General features: G+C 43.1%; 2 protein-coding genes across 3 annotated transcripts; one reads left to right on the top strand and one right to left on the bottom strand.

Moving 5' to 3' along the window:
- Positions 1-3238: 3238 nt before the first annotated feature.
- On the bottom strand, positions 3239-6216 carry LOC134205658 (uncharacterized). The gene is made up of 3 exons (XM_062681143.1): positions 6051-6216; positions 5839-5974; positions 3239-3783 (listed from the first exon to the last, which is right to left on the bottom strand). The coding sequence occupies exons 1-3, from the start codon at positions 6075-6077 to the stop codon at positions 3374-3376; spliced, it is 573 nt and encodes a 190-aa protein (XP_062537127.1). The 5' UTR covers positions 6078-6216; the 3' UTR covers positions 3239-3373.
- A 100-nt stretch (positions 6217-6316) lies between these two features.
- Positions 6317-9752, top strand: LOC134205657 (26S proteasome non-ATPase regulatory subunit 1). Of its 2 annotated transcripts, none has more exons than XM_062681141.1 (3): positions 6317-6461; positions 6521-7089; positions 7153-9752. In XM_062681141.1, the coding sequence occupies exons 2-3, from the start codon at positions 6538-6540 to the stop codon at positions 9643-9645; spliced, it is 3045 nt and encodes a 1014-aa protein (XP_062537125.1). In that variant the 5' UTR covers positions 6317-6461; positions 6521-6537; the 3' UTR covers positions 9646-9752. The 2 variants fall into 2 exon arrangements, with proteins under 2 accessions (XP_062537125.1, XP_062537126.1); XM_062681142.1 differs by having other exon boundaries at positions 6327-6461; positions 6525-7089.
- The last annotated feature ends 8680 nt before the right edge of the window (positions 9753-18432 follow it).

The following is an 18432-nucleotide window of genomic DNA, read 5'->3' as shown; positions in this document are numbered from 1 at the left end:
CTGTCAAATTTTAACTAAAAGTTAAACGAAGCGGTGGAATGGTTCACAGCCTAAGCCGTTCGTTCAAAGCTAGTAATATCATATCATCGGGTTTGTTTAGATTTGTTAGCCAGAGCACTTCTGCTATGCGATATATTGATACCTAGTAAGAATATTCATTTTAAAATAACTTAAAGCCAGATTTTCAAATAAACAATAAAAAGTGAACGGCCTAAAAACCAAAGCAAAATGCTCAGCATGGTAGTTAAGGGCGCCAATCTAAGGACTTAAAAACCACTATGGTGCAAATGGTTCATGAGACGTTGACTCAAAATAGCAACAGAAGTGTTGTTTAAAGAATATCAAGACAAGAGATTTACCTAGCATGGAGATTCATTAACAAGGCAATCATTAATTTAAAAAAAATAAAAAATCATGGTTTTGGTTTATAAGCCGTAATCATATGTTACGCGAGATTTTTACTAATATTAATATAATATACTTGTTGCGACTAGGGTGACCATATGGTATCCTAAAGGAGGACATGTCCTCCTTTTTCATTAAAAATCAGATGTCCTCCTTTTGCGCTAAAATGTCCTCCTTTTTGGATATTTAAAAAAATAACTTTCTTCTGTAGTAATTCTAGTTACTGCAACAGAGATCTATTAGCAGATATGAAATATTTTCTTTAAGTTTTTGAAAAAAAACTATGTTAATATCGGAAATTAAATGCTTGAGTTGCAGTAACACAGATGTCAAAGATAACAGAAGATTAGGTATTGGATTGGATTGGAAAATGGATTAGGAAATGCAATTTATTTATTTATCATCAGACTAAGGCCGGAGTGGCCTGTGCTCCACATAAAAGACTTCTCCATTCAGCTCGGTTCATGGCTGCACTTCGCCAACCACGCAGTCTGCGGAGGGTCTGCAAGTCGTCCTCCACCTGAAATCAGGAACCATTAGGAAATGCAAATGCTTCTCAAAATTTTCTACGAGTAAACACCCATTGAATTGCCTTTGGAACGCTTCGCACGGTACGTTTCTTGAATATGTGCGACAAAGAGCAGTACCTATGCCATACCTAGAATGGAATAGAAATCTGAACTAATCTGAACAGTCGAGTTTCTTTAGTCTAAATCTGAACAGTTTAAAATTTCTTCAGTTAAAAATAATAATGATTCTTTATGGCATTCAAGAAACAAAATTCATTGGTCCCCTAAGCATCTTGTGTTCCGTTCTTATAGAACCTAATGTTCTGTCAGTTATCTATTTACAAATATGTATTCAGAATTGTAAGCGATGAGCTGTTCTTGTTAAAATTCTGTTCACTGTTGATTTCAAATTTAGTTAAAGCGAAAATCTTACCATTACAATGAAGGTGCTGGAAGTTTATAACTGGAAAGTGATATAGACTATAATGTGCTATAATGACAGTTGGGAATATTTAATGTGACCAGCAAGCGTCCTGCGAAACGCGGGACGCCTATCTGGATTGCTGGATTGATCATCCAAAAGATTTGTAAGGCTGTATGAAATGTTGCATGTGCTAGCAAATAAGTGTAAGTTGGAGGCGATATAGGTACATGCCTTTATTTGAGTTCATGCAAAGTGTACGTATATGGCCTCCACTTTGTGCACTTATTCGCAATGTTATACGATCTGTTGTTTGCTGGATTACTTGCTGGTTCTTACAAACTTCTTCCAATAAACATTAGTGTGCAAACTCCACCAAATATAATATTTTTATTCATGTCGAAAAACAAAAATCGATCGATGTTTTTTATGTCCTCCTTTTTAACCAAATGTCCTCCTTTTTCGCTAGGATTTAGGTGAATTGTCCTCCTTTGGAAAAATTTCATATGGTCACCCTAGTTGCGACGGATTTTTTCCTGGCTTGATAGAAACGGTTTTGACAGCAGTGTCCATTTCACACAGCTTCAAAGCTGTAATTTATTATCTAATTATTATTAAATTCATTATATGTATAAAGTAACTTACAAACTAGTTTCACCAAATTTACAAGCAACAGGCTCCATCGCCACTCTAAACCATTCTAATCGAACCCTATTGCCTCTGTATTGAAATATAATATGCATTTAATTGCCAGTGTTACCAGTTTCACAACATTTTTGGAACTAAACTTAACAATACTAATATGTGGAGTTTGTTCCGTTAATATACAAGCGGGAGTCTCCAAGAAAACCTTTTACCTACGATGGTGCAGCACGTGTGACTGACATCCACGTGCAACGACTGCTTCGATTATTGGTATCAGGCCTACTTCGATGGTTTCAAAGCCATTTAATATTTACTTATATAGTAAACGGCAAGTGCTATTTCACTGCCACACATTCCCCCCCTTCTCAGGACTTTTCGTTTTTTTTTTATTATTACACTTGCCAAATATTATGAAAATGGCTGTGTTCAGAGATTCATTTTCTTATTAGTTGCTTCCCAATAAACATTGGAAACTGATAAGGCACTGATTCAACAAAAAATAGTTTCTGCTTGAAAACTAGCTTTTTTTTCAGCTTAAGTCGTTTGTTGGGTAGCTGAATTTGACTGTTATGAGACCAATCATTTTTATTATTAACGAGCAGACCCGACGAACTTTGTTTCGTCAAAAATTGATTTATTCTTTAATTAGTTCTCGAGTTATGCAGAAATTTCTGGTTCATTTATATGGAAGCCACTCTTTTCAAAGAGGGGAGGGGTCTCGAACCATCTTAGACCCGGTGTCCACGTAGCTCTCATTAAACTAGACTAGTGAATAGGATGTGATATTGAAACAAGAACTATGTGATACGATCAACGATATTTACAAAACCTTTGCCTTTATTAAAAATAATAACTTCAAATAATACTCCCTAGTTTACGCACATATATATAGATACACCGTTTGAGCTTCCAATCTAGCTTACACAATCATATGAAGATCCTCACAATGGATCCAAAGTTGTGATACTTGAATAACAATTATGTGCCACGTTAACTTACATATATTTACACAACCACTGGTTTTATTTAAAATGGTACATATCCCTAATACTGCCTAATTTAAGAACATACACTGCAAAAATTCCACACATTTTTATTGGCAAAAATTCATTAATTTAATTCATGATTCTAATTAGTGCACACATAACCACTCTCCACGCGAAGTACAAATATAATCTATAATCAAATAAAATGTATGTGTGGTCTCTAATATGCAGTTATTGAATTTATGTGTGTGTACAAATTGCATATATTTGGGTCACCAAATTGCAAAAATTTATGTGTGCGACAAATATATTCAATATGAAGAATTTTTTCGGTGTATATAAAGCAATACAGATCATATATCTGAGCTTCTATCTTGAAAAAACATAAAACATTTCTTCGAACATTATTATATAACGCGACGTGTGCGTGCTCCCAAATTTCGAATCTCTTGTCCGTTTCTAGGTTCGCCTCTGTCCAACCAGTCGTACGCTTTGGAAATGCCGAAATAACCCACTAGAAATACAAGCCCGATAGTTCCAAGCAGGCACCCGACGCCGATCAGCACCCCGATTAACAGCATCGAGGCCAACGTTATCAATGTTCCTTCGATCAGCACAAACCCGGTGAATGTCATAATGGCTGTGGTCAATGTAAAAAATATAAACACCATAAACGGCAACGACAGGATAAAGATCACAGTCGCAATCGATAAGGCCAGCAGTGGGTATCGTTTTAAACCGGCGTAGATCGTGGTCACGAACTCCTGCACGTGATACCGACTCATCAGATCGTTGATTACCGTGACGAACAGGTTCCCTGAAAAGAGATTAATGGTGGATGTTAGGTGGACTGCATACTCCAAGTAACGGCAAATTAAAAAAAAAATCTCATCACACAGAACCATATACATATATATTAAATTAGATTTTATTTTGTTTAGCCTGTGGATGATTCTTGATAAATTCCGGGAGTACAACTTGCAGACTCACCATCTGTTCAGTGATTTCAAAACAGCGTACGATTCTGTGAAAAGAAATGAGCTGTGGCAGATAATGTCAGAACATGGCTTTCCGGCGAAACTGATTAGACTGATATGTGTAACGCTGGATGGCTCAAAATCAAGTATTCGGATTGCAGGCGAAGTGTCAACCTCGTTTGTGACCTTAAACGGATTGAAGCAGGGTGATGCACTTTCGAATTTATTGTTCAACATTGAACTCGAAAGCGCTATTAGGAGATCTGGCGCGCAGAGGAACGGCACTATCATCGCACGGTCGCATATGCTCCTGGGCTTTGCGGACGACATCGACCTTATTGAAATCGATCGCAGAGCAGTAGTGGAGGCTTTTGTCCCACTGAAAAGAGAGACGGCTAGGATAGGTTTAACCATCAACTCTAGGGCTCCAATGCATGGCCAAAAACAGTATCACTGTTCTGTTTTCTCAAGAAAGGATTGATTTACTATTGATAAGGGGCGCGCCTTCAATGGGATTGCTTTCTGTGAAGTGTCTAAATAGCGGGACCTTGTCATGGTGCTCTTGAGAAAACGAAACAACAACTACAACTGTATCGAAACCGATACTGCATTGCTTATCAATAGTAATGAAGTAATTCGGCATGCACTTAAACACTAAGGATACTGGTAACGCTACAATAGATCTAATAACAGGTCGCAGTGGCACACCCGAACAGGGAAAAACCTCTATCAAGACAAAGTACATGGTGGCAGGTAGAGATAGAGCCCGAGTAACACACATGTTGTAAATCAGTCTATTATACTCATATACAACTAAATTTGGTCATATATGAGTTATTTCAACCAAATCAACGTGAATTGTGCTGCTAGGGAGGAAGACCTAGTGGTGTTTGTACTGAGGTAGTGCTTGATGGGGATGTGTTTGAAGTTGATGAAGAATTTGTTTACCTTGGAACGCTTGTGACATGTGACATTGACGTTTCCCGTGAAATGAAAAAACGTATTGCTACTGCGAATAGGGTCTTTTATGTATTACGTAACCAGTTTAGGTCCCGCAACATGCAGACGGAAACGAAATTTGCTCTATACAAAATTCTGATTTTACCAGTGGCCCTTTATGGACATGAAGCATGGACATTAAAAGAGGCGGACCGGAGAGCTTTCGGGGTTTTCAAGCGAAAGGGGCTGCGTACAATACTCGGAGGGAAACTAGAAAATGGTTTGTGGCGCAGACGCATGAATCATGAGCTGTATCAAGTATACAAAGAAGAAAACATTGCGAATCGTATAAAATACGGCAGACTTCAGTGGGCTGGTCACTTAGTGCGAATGTCGGAAGAAAGAATAACGAAAACAATATTCAACAGAGAACCAGATAAGGACCAGCGACTTCGTGGAAGGCCACGAACACGCTGGCTGCACGCGGTGCAATCGGACCAAGGGAGCCTGAACGTTCGGGGAAATTGGAGGCACATCGCCCAAGACCGCCGATTATGGGGCTCTATATGCCAGGCATATGTGTATCGACGCTGTAGCATACAGGACTGAATAACTGAACATAATGATACATAATATGCAGTTGCACTGCAGTTGCGTCAATCGTGCAACTATGGAAAACCGACCAATGTACACCGACGTACGTGTAGCATACCGGTGTATGTATAATTTTATCGTTTTTCACAGTGAATTTGAATGAACTGAGCTTTGCTGTGAAGCACGCTTATTACGTGTCATGTAATGATGCATGCCAGCGGAAAAAAGTATTGAAAAAAGATTTAGTTTTAAAACAGTTTTAGAAAAAGTTTTGCCAACTTTCTGCAAAGGATTTCTCGAATCCTCATAATTGTTACATACGTCGTTATGAAAAATTATGCTTGAATATATCTATTACTTACAGTACAATGTTGTCCGTTCCATCAGATACCTGGCCAAATCCTCGGCGTTTTGTTGGCTGCGGTCATCGTTGCGACGCCGTCGATCTCGGTAGCTATTGCTACGGTCTCCTCCATCCGAAGAAAGCAGGTCGTCTTCCTGTGGGTTTTGAATAATAAAGAATTTTACAACTTATTCTCCCAACTGTTTGCGAGACCATCATATTGGGACATACCAAATCACTTCCAGAGCGTATTACCATTATGAGATATAGTAAAAATCAACGAAAATTACAATAATTTTTCACTGAATGTTTTGTGCACTTTTGGAGCGTTTGTGATAACAAAAAGTTTGTTTTTATTTCCCTTCGCTGACTTCGCTTCGGATGTTTATCAGTGCTGCCAGTCAAATAATTTCAATAAAATGAACGCCTCACCTGTAACTCAGGTAACTCAGCGTTCATTCAATCTATAACGATTTATCGATACTTTTGACAGATTTTTTGACAAACGTCAACGTCGCCGCCATTTCTGTCAGCTTCGACGTTTTTGTGAAAGTCATCGTCATCAGTGAAAAGCAAGTTTTCTTGTGCGTAAAAACCTCAAAATTTTCCTGCAATCGCAAAAAGAAATCTAATAAATAAGTCGTAAGTATAAAGTGTATTGTATAATGATCATAATTTACTTTATTTCACGTTTAAATTAGTCAGACAAAAGAAGAAAATGAAGTTGAACATCACCTCGGCCGCCGGCATCATCTGCTTGCTGGATGAACCGATCCAGGAGTTGAAGGTTTTCGCCCTTCAAAAGTTGGACACCATCGTGGATGAGTTCTGGCCGGAGATTTCTGAAGCCGTCGAGAAGATCGAGATCCTGCACGAAGACAAGGGATTTGCCCAACACGACCTGGCCGCCCTGGTCGCTTCCAAGGTGTACTATCATTTGGGATCGTTCGAGGACTCGCTGACCTATGCCCTGGGGGCGGGAGATTTGTTTGATGTGAACGCTCGAAACGAGTATGTCGATACGATCATTGCCAAATGCATCGACCATTACACGCAACTGCGGGTCCAGCTGGCGGAAAATCCGAGCAAAGCAAAGCCGATCGATGCGCGTTTGGAAGCCATTGTGAATCGGATGATTCAACGCTGCCTGGAGGATGGTCAGTATCGGCAGGCATTGGGAATTGCTCTGGAGACGAGGAGAATGGATGTGGTGGAATCATCGATTATGAAGGCGGACGACATCCCCGGAATGTTGGCCTATGCGTTCCAGGTATGAAGGTATTGAACCTTTTTAATATAATGTCGAACTGTTTTTTTGTTTTTCATTTTCCAGGTCACAATGAGCCTCATTCAGCATCGTGCATTCCGCAACACTGTCCTGCGTTGTTTGGTTGGGCTGTACCGCAATCTGGGTGTTCCGGATTACGTTAACATGTGTCAATGTTTGATTTTTCTGGAGGACCCACTGGCTGTGGCAGAACTGCTTGATAATCTGACCAAGGGGGGAGAACATTCGGTACTGATGGCGTACCAAATTGCGTTCGACTTGTATGAATCGGCCACGCAGCAGTTTTTGGGACAAGTTTTGCAAGCTTTGAAAGCCACTGCTCCGATTCCGTCGGCGCTGATATCGAACTTGAAACCACAAGGAACTAATACGACAACAACTCCGGAGATTAAGCAGGAACCGAAAGAGAGCGAAGACGGCGATGCTAAGGTGGAGCGCACTGTGGAAAGCTTGAACGAAAGCGAGAAGACCCATCAGTCGAATATCGAGAAGCTGGCTGGAATTCTATCCGGCGAAGTGACAATCGATTTGCAGTTGCAATTTTTGATCCGCAGCAATCATGCTGATTTGCAAATTTTGCGAGCCACCAAGGAAGCGGTTCGTGTTTCTATTTGCCACACTGCAACTGTTATAGCCAATGCGTTTATGCACAGCGGTACCACCAGCGACCAGTTTTTGAGGGACAATTTGGAATGGCTAGCAAGGGCTACTAATTGGGCGAAGTTGACGGCCACTGCCTCGTTGGGTGTGATTCACCGTGGCCATGAAACTGAGTCTTTGGCTCTGATGCAGAGTTACTTGCCGAAGGAGAGTGGACCAAGCTCAGGATATTCCGAGGGAGGTGGCCTGTATGCTTTGGGATTGATTCACGCCAATCATGGAGCGAACATAATCGATTATCTGCTGCAGCAGTTGAAGGATGCTCAGAATGAGAACGTTCGTCACGGAGGATGCCTTGGCCTGGGATTGGCCGCAATGGGAACTCATCGTCAAGATGTTTACGAACAGTTGAAGTTCAATCTGTATCAGGACGATGCCGTTACTGGTGAAGCCGCTGGAATCGCTATGGGAATGGTCATGCTTGGCTCAAAGCATGCCCCAGCCATTGAAGATATGGTGGCTTATGCTCAAGAAACCCAGCATGAGAAGATTCTTCGTGGTTTGGCCGTCGGAATTTCCCTCACTATGTACGCTCGTTTGGAGGAAGCTGATTCCTTAGTAACCAGCTTGTCCAACGATAAGGATCCAGTCCTTCGTCGTAGCGGCATGTATACGGTTGCAATGGCCTATTGTGGCACTGGCAACAATCAAGCAATTCGTAAGCTGCTCCATGTCGCCGTTAGCGATGTGAATGACGATGTACGACGTGCCGCCGTTACGGCAATTGGATTCATCCTCTTCCGTACTCCTGAACAGTGCCCTTCGGTAGTTTCGCTTTTAGCTGAATCTTACAATCCACATGTTCGTTACGGCGCAGCCATGGCTCTTGGTATCGCCTGTGCCGGAACAGGACTCCGCGAGGCTATTGCCCTTTTGGAACCGATGGCCAAGTTTGACCCGGTCAATTTTGTTCGTCAGGGAGCCCTCATTGCATCGGCTATGATCCTTATCCAGCAAACTGATCAAACCTGCTCCAAGGTCACCTTTTTCCGCCAGCTCTACACTCAAGTCATAACCAACAAGCACGAAGACGTTATGGCTAAGTACGGAGCCATTTTGGCTCAGGGCATTATCGACGCTGGTGGTCGCAATGTAACCGTTAGCCTTCAGTCCCGCACGGGACACACCAACCTTCAAGCTGTTGTGGGAATGCTTGTTTTCACCCAGTACTGGTACTGGTTCCCATTGGCACATTGCCTCTCCCTGGCATTTACACCCACGTGCTCAATTGCCCTCAACTCTGACCTCAAGATGCCCAAGATTGATTTGAAATCGGCTGCTCGTCCGTCCCTCTATGCTTACCCCGCTCCCCTAGAGGAAAAGAAACGGGAGGAACGCGACAAGGTCGCCACCGCAGTGCTATCCTTGGCTGCCCGTGCCAAACGCCGCACCGGTGATAAGAAGAAGGATAGTGCCAAGGACACTGATTCCAAAATGGAAGTCGACGAAGAAGCCCCCGCAAAGGATGAGCTTTCCGTTACCGTTAAAGCTAAAGAAGAAGCCAAGACAACTCCGGTCAAAGAGGACAAAAAGGACAAGAAAGACAAGGCAAAGGAGGGCTCCACTTCGTCCCCGGGAACTGCATCTGGCGAAGAATCCACAGCGGCCGCCACCAAAACTCCGAAGGAACCGGAACCCAGCTTCGAAATTCTGCACAATCCGGCTCGTGTCATGCGTCAACAGCTGAAGGTGATCAGCATCGCAGAAGGAACGGCCTACACTCCGCTCAAGGACGTCACCATCGGAGGGATCATAATGATGCAGCATAACGCATCCGGTGAGCAAGTGTTGGTCGAACGGGTTACCGCTTGCGGGCCCAAGAATGACGATCTGAAGGAACCGGAAGCTCCCGAGCCTTTTGAATATATCGAAGATTAAAAGAAAAATGATCTGCAAGATTTTTGCATTACAATATTATAACTGCGTTTGATGTATTAGCAGAAGTACTATCTTTGTTTCACATTCAATAAAGCTTTGATGCCTAACGGGTTTTGTTAGTTCTGATCACATCATTAAATTTTTGCTTGAATTTTTCGACGCTGTCGTGAGAATATAAGTCTCCTAAGTGCAACCAGGCAGGGGTTGGGGTAACCTACAAGATGACCTAAAGATATCGCGGTGGACGATATAACGAGGCGGGGTCTTTTCCTCGGATAGTTACCTTACATGTGACCGCTTCTATGCACTACCATTCCTGTTTGTGACAGCAGCGCGTACGTGAATTTTTTCAGTGTTTTTTTGTTCGTTCGCTGTGTACGTTTTCGCTTCGTCGCGCTGGCGTTATTATCCATCGGACCCGTCATGGCACAATCGGGGGTCTGTCAAGGTGTCAAAGCGCACCACAGATGGAGGCGCGGGAAACCCCTCCAAGAATATTCTGGTCGTTACCACTTGACGACGCCGGCAATCTGCCGAAGCAACGTAAGAAGCAACAATCGCAGCTGCTGCAGGTGGAACCAGAGTGGAAGGAGAAGTGCCCACCGGTTATTGTGAAGGGCGATCCGCCAGATTTGTACCTTTCGGCTCTGCAGCGAGGGCGTGAAAGTGATGCCGGCAAACAAGGAGCATCATCAATCCGTCGTGGAGTTCCTCGAGGTCCACAAGTATGACTACTACACTCATGACCACCCCGGCACGAAGCCGCTCAAGGCTTTACTGCGAGGGCTCCACGACATGAAGGAAGAAGATCTTATTGCGGAACTCGAGAGCTGCGGCCTGAAGCCAGTGGCCGTGCACAAGATCGCTCGTCACGACAAGATGAGGAGATATCGCGATACAGCTTTACCTGGTCTACCTGGAGAAAGGCTGCACTACGAGGACGGACCTGAATCTGGTCGGTGTTATAAAATACACCGTCGTTGACTGGGAGCGATATCGGCCAGGGCACTGCGACGTCACGTAGTGCACCAAGACTTCGGGCGCGGCACCAGGAACTGCCGCATGAAGCCGCGCTGTAACAAATGTAGCAAACTCCATCCGACCGAAGAGTGTGACAACATGGAGGTGCCTGATCCCCAATGCGCCACCTGCGGCGACAAACATCGGGCTACAACCGAGGACTGTCTAAAGCGGGCGGGTTTTTGGAAATCCGGAAGAAGGCCTCACGCAGGACCCTGCCGATGAAGAACCTTGTTTCTGCTCTCAACAAGGTGAACTTTCCAGCCATCCCGGCTCCCCGTCGTGGGTTTCCAATCCTCCCACCTTTGCAACCTTACAAACGACTGGCGGCCGTTGCAGCATCGATTCAAGCTCCAACTCCACACGACACGAGACTCGATCGGTCCAACTCCAGAGCAGAAGGTGTGGCTATCGCACTAAGAAATAATATCAAATGTCGTCTGCTGCCAAATCTCTCATCGAGGCCGTTGGGGTATAAACAGCTCCGTAGCTTGTGGTTGGCAGGGTTGGCCCCCGCCAAGGGCGCCAGGCTTTAGGGGGGCGCCGAAATCCAGAATTCCGCTATGGGAAATCATGACAAACTATTCACAAATTCACTGGTTCAAAGTAATACAAATTTAACCTATTATCACGATTTTCTCGGGGCTACATACATCCATAATCAATCGTTTGACTTATTTCCAGAATCCCTGTGGTAACGCTTTGTGTATGGTGTTAAAATGCTGGGAAATAATTTGTCAAGTTAGTGTCTAACCGTCATTTCAAAACGGGAGGGCGATGAATCAAAGCGGTGAATTTTGGCAAAGTGGTTGGCAAATGAATACGGTTACCAAAAATATGTGGCTTCGATGAAGAAGGCAAAAAAGAAAGAAAGCGATCAGTCGAGGTACGAGATACTAAGAACCTACAGCCAATTCGCATCTTTGAAGTTTATTTCATTCCTTGTGAAACTCGGAATTTGGAGATAAGTCCGATATTGTGACGTTCGGGAACGACCTAACTGTAGGTGCTATTAACACGAGAACGCCATCTTGCAAGTCGGCGTCCTGTTGCCGGTAGTTATCCGCTTGTCTAAGTGTACCTCCGGAACGAATACTGCCAGGAATTACCATTTGGCTGACCGACGTTTGGTTATTCGTTTCCGGGGTTGACAACTGTTGGCCCCAGTTCTGCGAGACGACTTCCGTGGACCAAAGCTATCCGGTCAGCAGACGACTTCCAGCCGGTCGTCCTCGAGTTTGGCAAGACCCGCCAAGTGAGAACTAAAAGTGGTTAATGCTAACATCTTACCTCGGCCATAAGAGGGGAGCAAACAACGCCTCGCGGACGCCGCTGGGTCATTCGAGGACCATCTGACTAACGACCGCAGGGTCATTCGACGACCATCCGGCTACGAGATGGGCCAGTGCCTAACGCCATCTACGAAAGTGCCACCGCTAACCGACCAAGCCATTGCCACTGTATCTCATCGCCGCCCATATCGCTGAATAAACTATAAAGGTAAAGTGTAAAGAATAAATTCTATTTAGATTACTCACCATTCGAAATCTCCCCACGCTCGCACGCCCTGGGACCTGGGAGAAAAGAGGTCTTTTGCGCCCACCCCGGAAGCTGCCGTTGGTCGGACCAGCAGCTTGGAGTCCAGGCTAGTCCCTTGCTGGAAACTCATAACGTTTCAAGATGGAAAAGGAAGGACAGGGAATGCAAATGGAATAGAGCATGAAACAAGCTTCTGGGGCAGGAGCCCTAGATAAAGACTTAAATAAGCCAAAGGCGAAACACAGAGTAGACTGAAAAAGCGTAAATCAAACACATCAAGCATAATTTTTCATAACGACGTATGTAACAAAAGTAAACAAAACGGGGTTTTTAATACAACGTGACAATCACACGCGGCTTTATATAATACGCATCGATTTTACTGATTTCAGATCTTAAAATTCTTTAATTCAATCTTTTTACGAATCGACGTATGTAGAAATTTCTATTTTGGATGTCTCATTGTTACATACGTCGCATTAACATATGGGAACTAAAAGCGACCTATGTAACAAAAAATCAAAACAAAACGAAACTGCAGTTGCGTCAATCGTGCACTATGGAAAACCGACCAATGTACACCGACGTACGTGTAGCATACCGGTGTATGTATAATTTTATCGTTTTTCACAATGAATTTGAATGAACTGAGCTTTACTGTGAAGCACGCTTATTACGTGCCTTGTAATGATGCATGCCAGCGGAAAAAAGTATTGAAAAAAGATTTAGTTTTAAAACAGTTTTAGAAAAAGTTTTGCCAACTTTCAGCAAAGGATTTCTCGAATCCTCATATTTGTTACATACGTCGTTATGAAAAATTATGCTTGACATATAGTTTTTGATCTCGACTTAAAAATTCGAACCTTTAATAGTTATTCGGAAGTACCGTCAAATGGGGGGAAGATGATCATTGAGGCGAAAATGATCATTTGATGTGTCAGTCAAAAATGCCTAATTTTTATGAAACGGTAGTCAACAATATTATCCGTTCAAGTAATGTTACCGCTAGGGGCTCATTCACAAATTACATAACGCAACAAGGAGTGTGTGGGTACACAATATTGCGTTACACAATGTTACGGTTTGTTCAGGGGGTGGGTGGGTTTGTTCAGTTCTGTTACGGGTAACGTTCATGATAATTAAATAGTATTAAACACAAAATTACTAATTAAATTCAAAGTTAAAAGCATTATTACTATGCAGAGAATAACGGTAAAGTTCACTAAAAACACCAATTTATCATTTTTGTGAAATTTTGGTAAGACGTTATGCGTCACAGATGGGGTGGGTGGGTATACAAGAAATGTTACAAACAAGTCACAGAGGGATGGGTGGGGGTTCAAATTTGTCATTTTTTGCGTTATGTAATTTGTGAATGAGCCCTTAGGTAGAAAATCCGAGTTTTTCGATTATAATCATGAAAATGTATTTTGTGGAAGAAAGAGAGAGATAGTTATAAATGACGCTATTTCTGTTTCAAATATTGACTTCGTAGACTTCTTTACGTAGTAAATTCAAAATTCATACAAATAAACTAGTGTATTTTGACTACTAGGTCATAATGATTTTAGTAGAGCTTCCTTGATCAACTTCACCCCAATCCAGATTACTCAAAAAATGTGTGATAATTTAATTTATTTTAATAAATGCGAACGCATTTCAGAAAACTAAAGTTGTTGCAACGTACAGCAGTACATGTTTTGAAAATATTTGCTTCGATTTACAATTTAAACACACATTGTTATTGCATGTTTTGTCTTAAAAATGATCATCTTCCCCCCAGATGACGGTACTGATAAGAAATTTGTGTGAATTTGAGATAAATTAGCTCATTTTATGCAGACAAACTATGCGATCGCATTTGATCCTATGTAATCTTTATAAACTGGTAAAGCTTTTAACGGGGAAGAGTATTTGAAATGATGGTATGCTGAATATGAGAATATGCATCGAGGGATTTCAGTAACGACGCCAACTGACTGTCGCTATTCTCATAATCAACCAATTCACTCCAAAGCTTAAGTTCATTGAAAGATAAGTAGTTTTTGCAAACCACCGACCAAGCCACTCTGGAGTTGAATTTTTCGTCATCAGAAGGTCATCCAATCTACTCCATAAAAGGGTTCTTCTTGATGTAACTAGGTACGATAGCAATCAAACCACCGACTGGCACAATTGAGAGCTATTTTATTGACCTAATTGTCGTGCATCCACGCACTTCTGGATCTAGTTTTTTTACTTGCATTGGTTTATAAAACCTTTCAAAAAATTGTTAAACTTCAGGGGATTTCTAGAAATGTTCTGGTCTTTTAATAACCCTCACTTTCTACCTATTGGAACACATGCAGGTTATAGAGGCTTCAGGAGTAATAAAATAATAAACCAAAAATCTGCCTGCTCTTAACACGCTCTTTGTTCTGAACATCGACAAGAGTGAGGGGCACCCAGTAAAGGTTTCGCCAAGGGCGCTGGGAGTCCACGCTACGGCTCTGGGTATAAATGACTACTTCCGTCGGCGGCCTGGCGAAACTCTAAAAGCAATCAGATCGGCATAATATGGAGATCTGGAAGAAGGACATTACACCATCCTGAGCCCGGATTCACCCACCCGCCTGAGCAGAACCGGGTTTCATTCGACGCTCGACCTGTTTATCACGAGCTTGGACAACCACATATCGCAGCCGGTCGTCTATCGGGAGCTCAGCTTGGACAACTATCCGGTGATGACCGAAATCGGTTCGTCGATCCACCGTCACCAACTCTCCAGAAGGAACTACCATCGAGTGAACTGTCAGCGGTTCCAGCAGTTCGTTGCCACAACCATCGACTACGAGCTGCGTCCGGAGACGCCAGAAAGTATCGACTGCCAGCTGTGCGCTACCGAAGAGGCAATCTCGGTGGCCAGAGGTTGACATCCTCACCAAAGATCTCATTCGTCTTTACAACGTGGTTCGCAGACAGTATCAACGTACTGGTCTGCCTGCACTCAAAACTCGTTGCAATCGCTTGGCAAAAGTAATCCAGGCCAGAATGGTGAACCTCAGAAATAGTGATATTTCCAATAAGATCCGCGCTCTCCCAGACTGGAAGTTGACCAAACTTCTGAAATCCAGCAATGGCTTGGGTCAGCTAGCACAATCTTGGACAGAACATCGTCAGTCCACACGAAGCAGCCATTAACGAGTATGCTAACAACATCTTATTCCCAACGACTTCGCGGAGGAGTTGGGGATCTCAGCTGGCGAATTGGGATCATCGAAAAGCATGAAGGCCCCAGGCGTCGACAGCATCCCGAATCTCGAACTCAAACACATGAGTTCTCCACTCTTTGTGTACCTTTCACTGATCTTTAATCAGTGTCTCCGTCTCAGCTTCTTCCCATCGTCCTGGAAGTCAGCCAAAGTCATCCCCAGCCGGAAGCCTGGGAAAGATCATTCCTCTCCGAAAAGTTATCGCCCCATCAGCCTTCGAAGTATTAATCCTTTTTGTAGTACTAGTCTTCGTAACTAAAAGGGCACCATTACGGAGCATGAGATATGATCAAACGGCGGCCTCTCAGGGTTATTCAAGCTGTTTGAAAAGGCGATTCACAGCCGGTTACTTGAGTCTGCCGAACACCACAACATCTTGCTCGAGGAACAGTTTGGTTTCCGACGTGGTCGGTCAACCGTACACCAACTGACCCGAGTTACCAACGTCGGAACAAGTTTGTCCCAAAAACATCCGCCATGGCCTTACTCGACGTCGTGAAGGCGTTCGATAATGTATGACATGATGGCCTGGTATACAAAGTATCCTCGGGCCCCTGCTGTTCAATCTGTTCACCTCCAACATACCAGAGCCTCCAGAAGGCGGCATTCTGTCTCTGTTCGCAAATGACACCTCCATTGTCTACAACGGTAGAGTTATCAGAGCGCTAGTGGCGAAACTCCAACGAGGCCTGGATGCCCTGACAGAATACCTCACCCGCTGGATGATTTTTATCAACGCGGCGAAGACCCAGGTCATCATTTTCCCCCACTCAAAATCCTCTTAACATGTTCCTCCTGGGGACTGTAAAATCAGCTTCAATGGCACAACTGTGGAATGAGCCAATGAGGTCGACTACCTTGGCTTAACCGGCTTGACCCTCGACAGCAAGCTTATTTTTAAGCAACAAGTTGACAAAACGGTGACAAAGTGTAACATTTTGTTGAAACTACTGTACCCTTTGTCCCTGGAAAATAAGATTGCTGTCTACAAACAAATCATCCTCCCTGTGATCGAATACAGCATGCCGGTCTGTGAGAGCTGCGCTAAAATTTATCATCTGAAGCTCCAACGAGTGCAAAACAAGTTCCTGAGGATGATGCTCAACACCCCTCCCAGCCAGGACTCGAACATCTGAGGTCCACCGTCTGGCCCGGCATTAAAACATTGCACGAACGCTTTGGTGAGTGTAAAGATAGGTTTAGGGTGCGCTGTTATTTACACTCCGATCATGAAGCTAAGGCGCTTATACCCAACTAGGTTAGGTTATCAAATTCTTATTGTTAATATTTAGTGTATGGGCAAATTCTTCAATTACAGCTTGATCTCTTCTGTGTTGAACTTAATCAAAGATCAAAGAATCAAAAAACACATAAATAAAGATTAAAAAAATTACAGTCTGATCAACATCTACGCTCCAAACAAACAATAAATCCGACGACATCAAGGATACGTTTTATGAATGTCTTGATAAAGCCTATGGCGAGTTCCAAAATCATGACGTAAAAAATGGTATCGGAGAGAGGTCGGTAGAGAGAACTTTTTCCGTCCTATATTGGGTATCGAGAGCCTTCACTCCGCTACCAACGAAAACGGCCTACGGCTAGTAAATTTTGCTGCTGCCAGAGGGATGGCCATCAGTAGCACCCACTGACGAAGCGAATTAAGCACGACGCTGGCTTGCCTCTAGCTTCCGTGTGTTTACCTTCATAACCACTTTAAAATCAATGATATGGAAATGCTAATATCATCTTCCAAACTTGGACGTACATGTTCATGATAGCATTAGAGGCGAAAGTATAGAATTGATAGTTCCGTTAGGATACGGCAGGCATGAAGAATGTTTTTATAGAAGTCGATTTGAAAGCGAGCGGAGGGCAATATTTGTGATGGCATATATCCAGGAGGGTGAAACGCCTGTCATCCGCGGTACAATGGCACTCTACCCAACATAGTTTTTGGTACTTCTGTTTTTGGTACCCATTTTCTGGGTAGTATACCCGAATTCAGCGCTCATTTTGGGTGATTGGTTCGTACGCAGTTAATGCTAATTATCGGCAATTAACTTCTCCTGGCGAAAACTTGCAATTAGTTGTGTTACTTCAAGCCTTTTGTGTTTGTATGGCTTCTTTATGTCGAAAAATAGCTTGTCGATACTTCCGAAGTTTTGTTTTCATGAATTAAACGAAATTAAAACAAAAACATTGTACGCCATATTGAATGAATGGTGGGTAGGCGTATTAGCCTACTCTTCAGTCCCCTGCATATATCGCACGACCTTCCTTCTGCCAAGCTCCCGTATGAAGGGGGAGGGAAGAATATCAGTGTGGAAGCTGATATATCTCCACTGGCAAAAGGAAGGTGGTTTGAGCTCATATGCCATCGCGTGCGGAAGGATTTGCTATCGAGTACTGTCCAAATTTCTAATATGACATCAGCATTTAGTCAAATCGATTTTATTGCAAAAACATTCTGTTTTCATGCGCCGTATCCTAACGGAACTATCAATTCTATACTTTCGCCTCAATGCTATCAAGAACATGTACGTCCAAGTTTGGAAAGGCACTGATATTACCGTCGACCAATATCATTGTAATTTTAATGGATCCCCCACCGAGGTAGTACACTAAATTAATGATCATTAATTTAGTGTACTTCCTCGGTGGGGGCAAGTTAAACGATTTACAATGTTATTGGAAATGTACATATCATCTTCAAACTTGGACACATGTTCATGATAGCACGAGACGGACGAAAGTATAGAATTGATAGTTCCGTTAGGATTCGAGGCATGAAGAATGTTTTGTCATATAGAAATTCGATTTGAAAGTACTCGTCGATAGCAATATCCTTCCGCACGCGATGGCATATATCGCAAACCACCTTCCTTCTGCCAAGCTCCCGTATGAAGGGGAGGAAGAATATCAGTGTACACTGATATTCTTCCTCCCCTCTCATACGGGAGCTTGGCAGAAGGAA

The sequence above is a fragment of the Armigeres subalbatus genome, chromosome 1, assembly GCF_024139115.2.
Source record: "Armigeres subalbatus isolate Guangzhou_Male chromosome 1, GZ_Asu_2, whole genome shotgun sequence".
Lineage (NCBI taxonomy): Eukaryota > Metazoa > Arthropoda > Insecta > Diptera > Culicidae > Armigeres > Armigeres subalbatus.
This window is presented reverse-complemented; position numbering and strand designations above follow the sequence as displayed.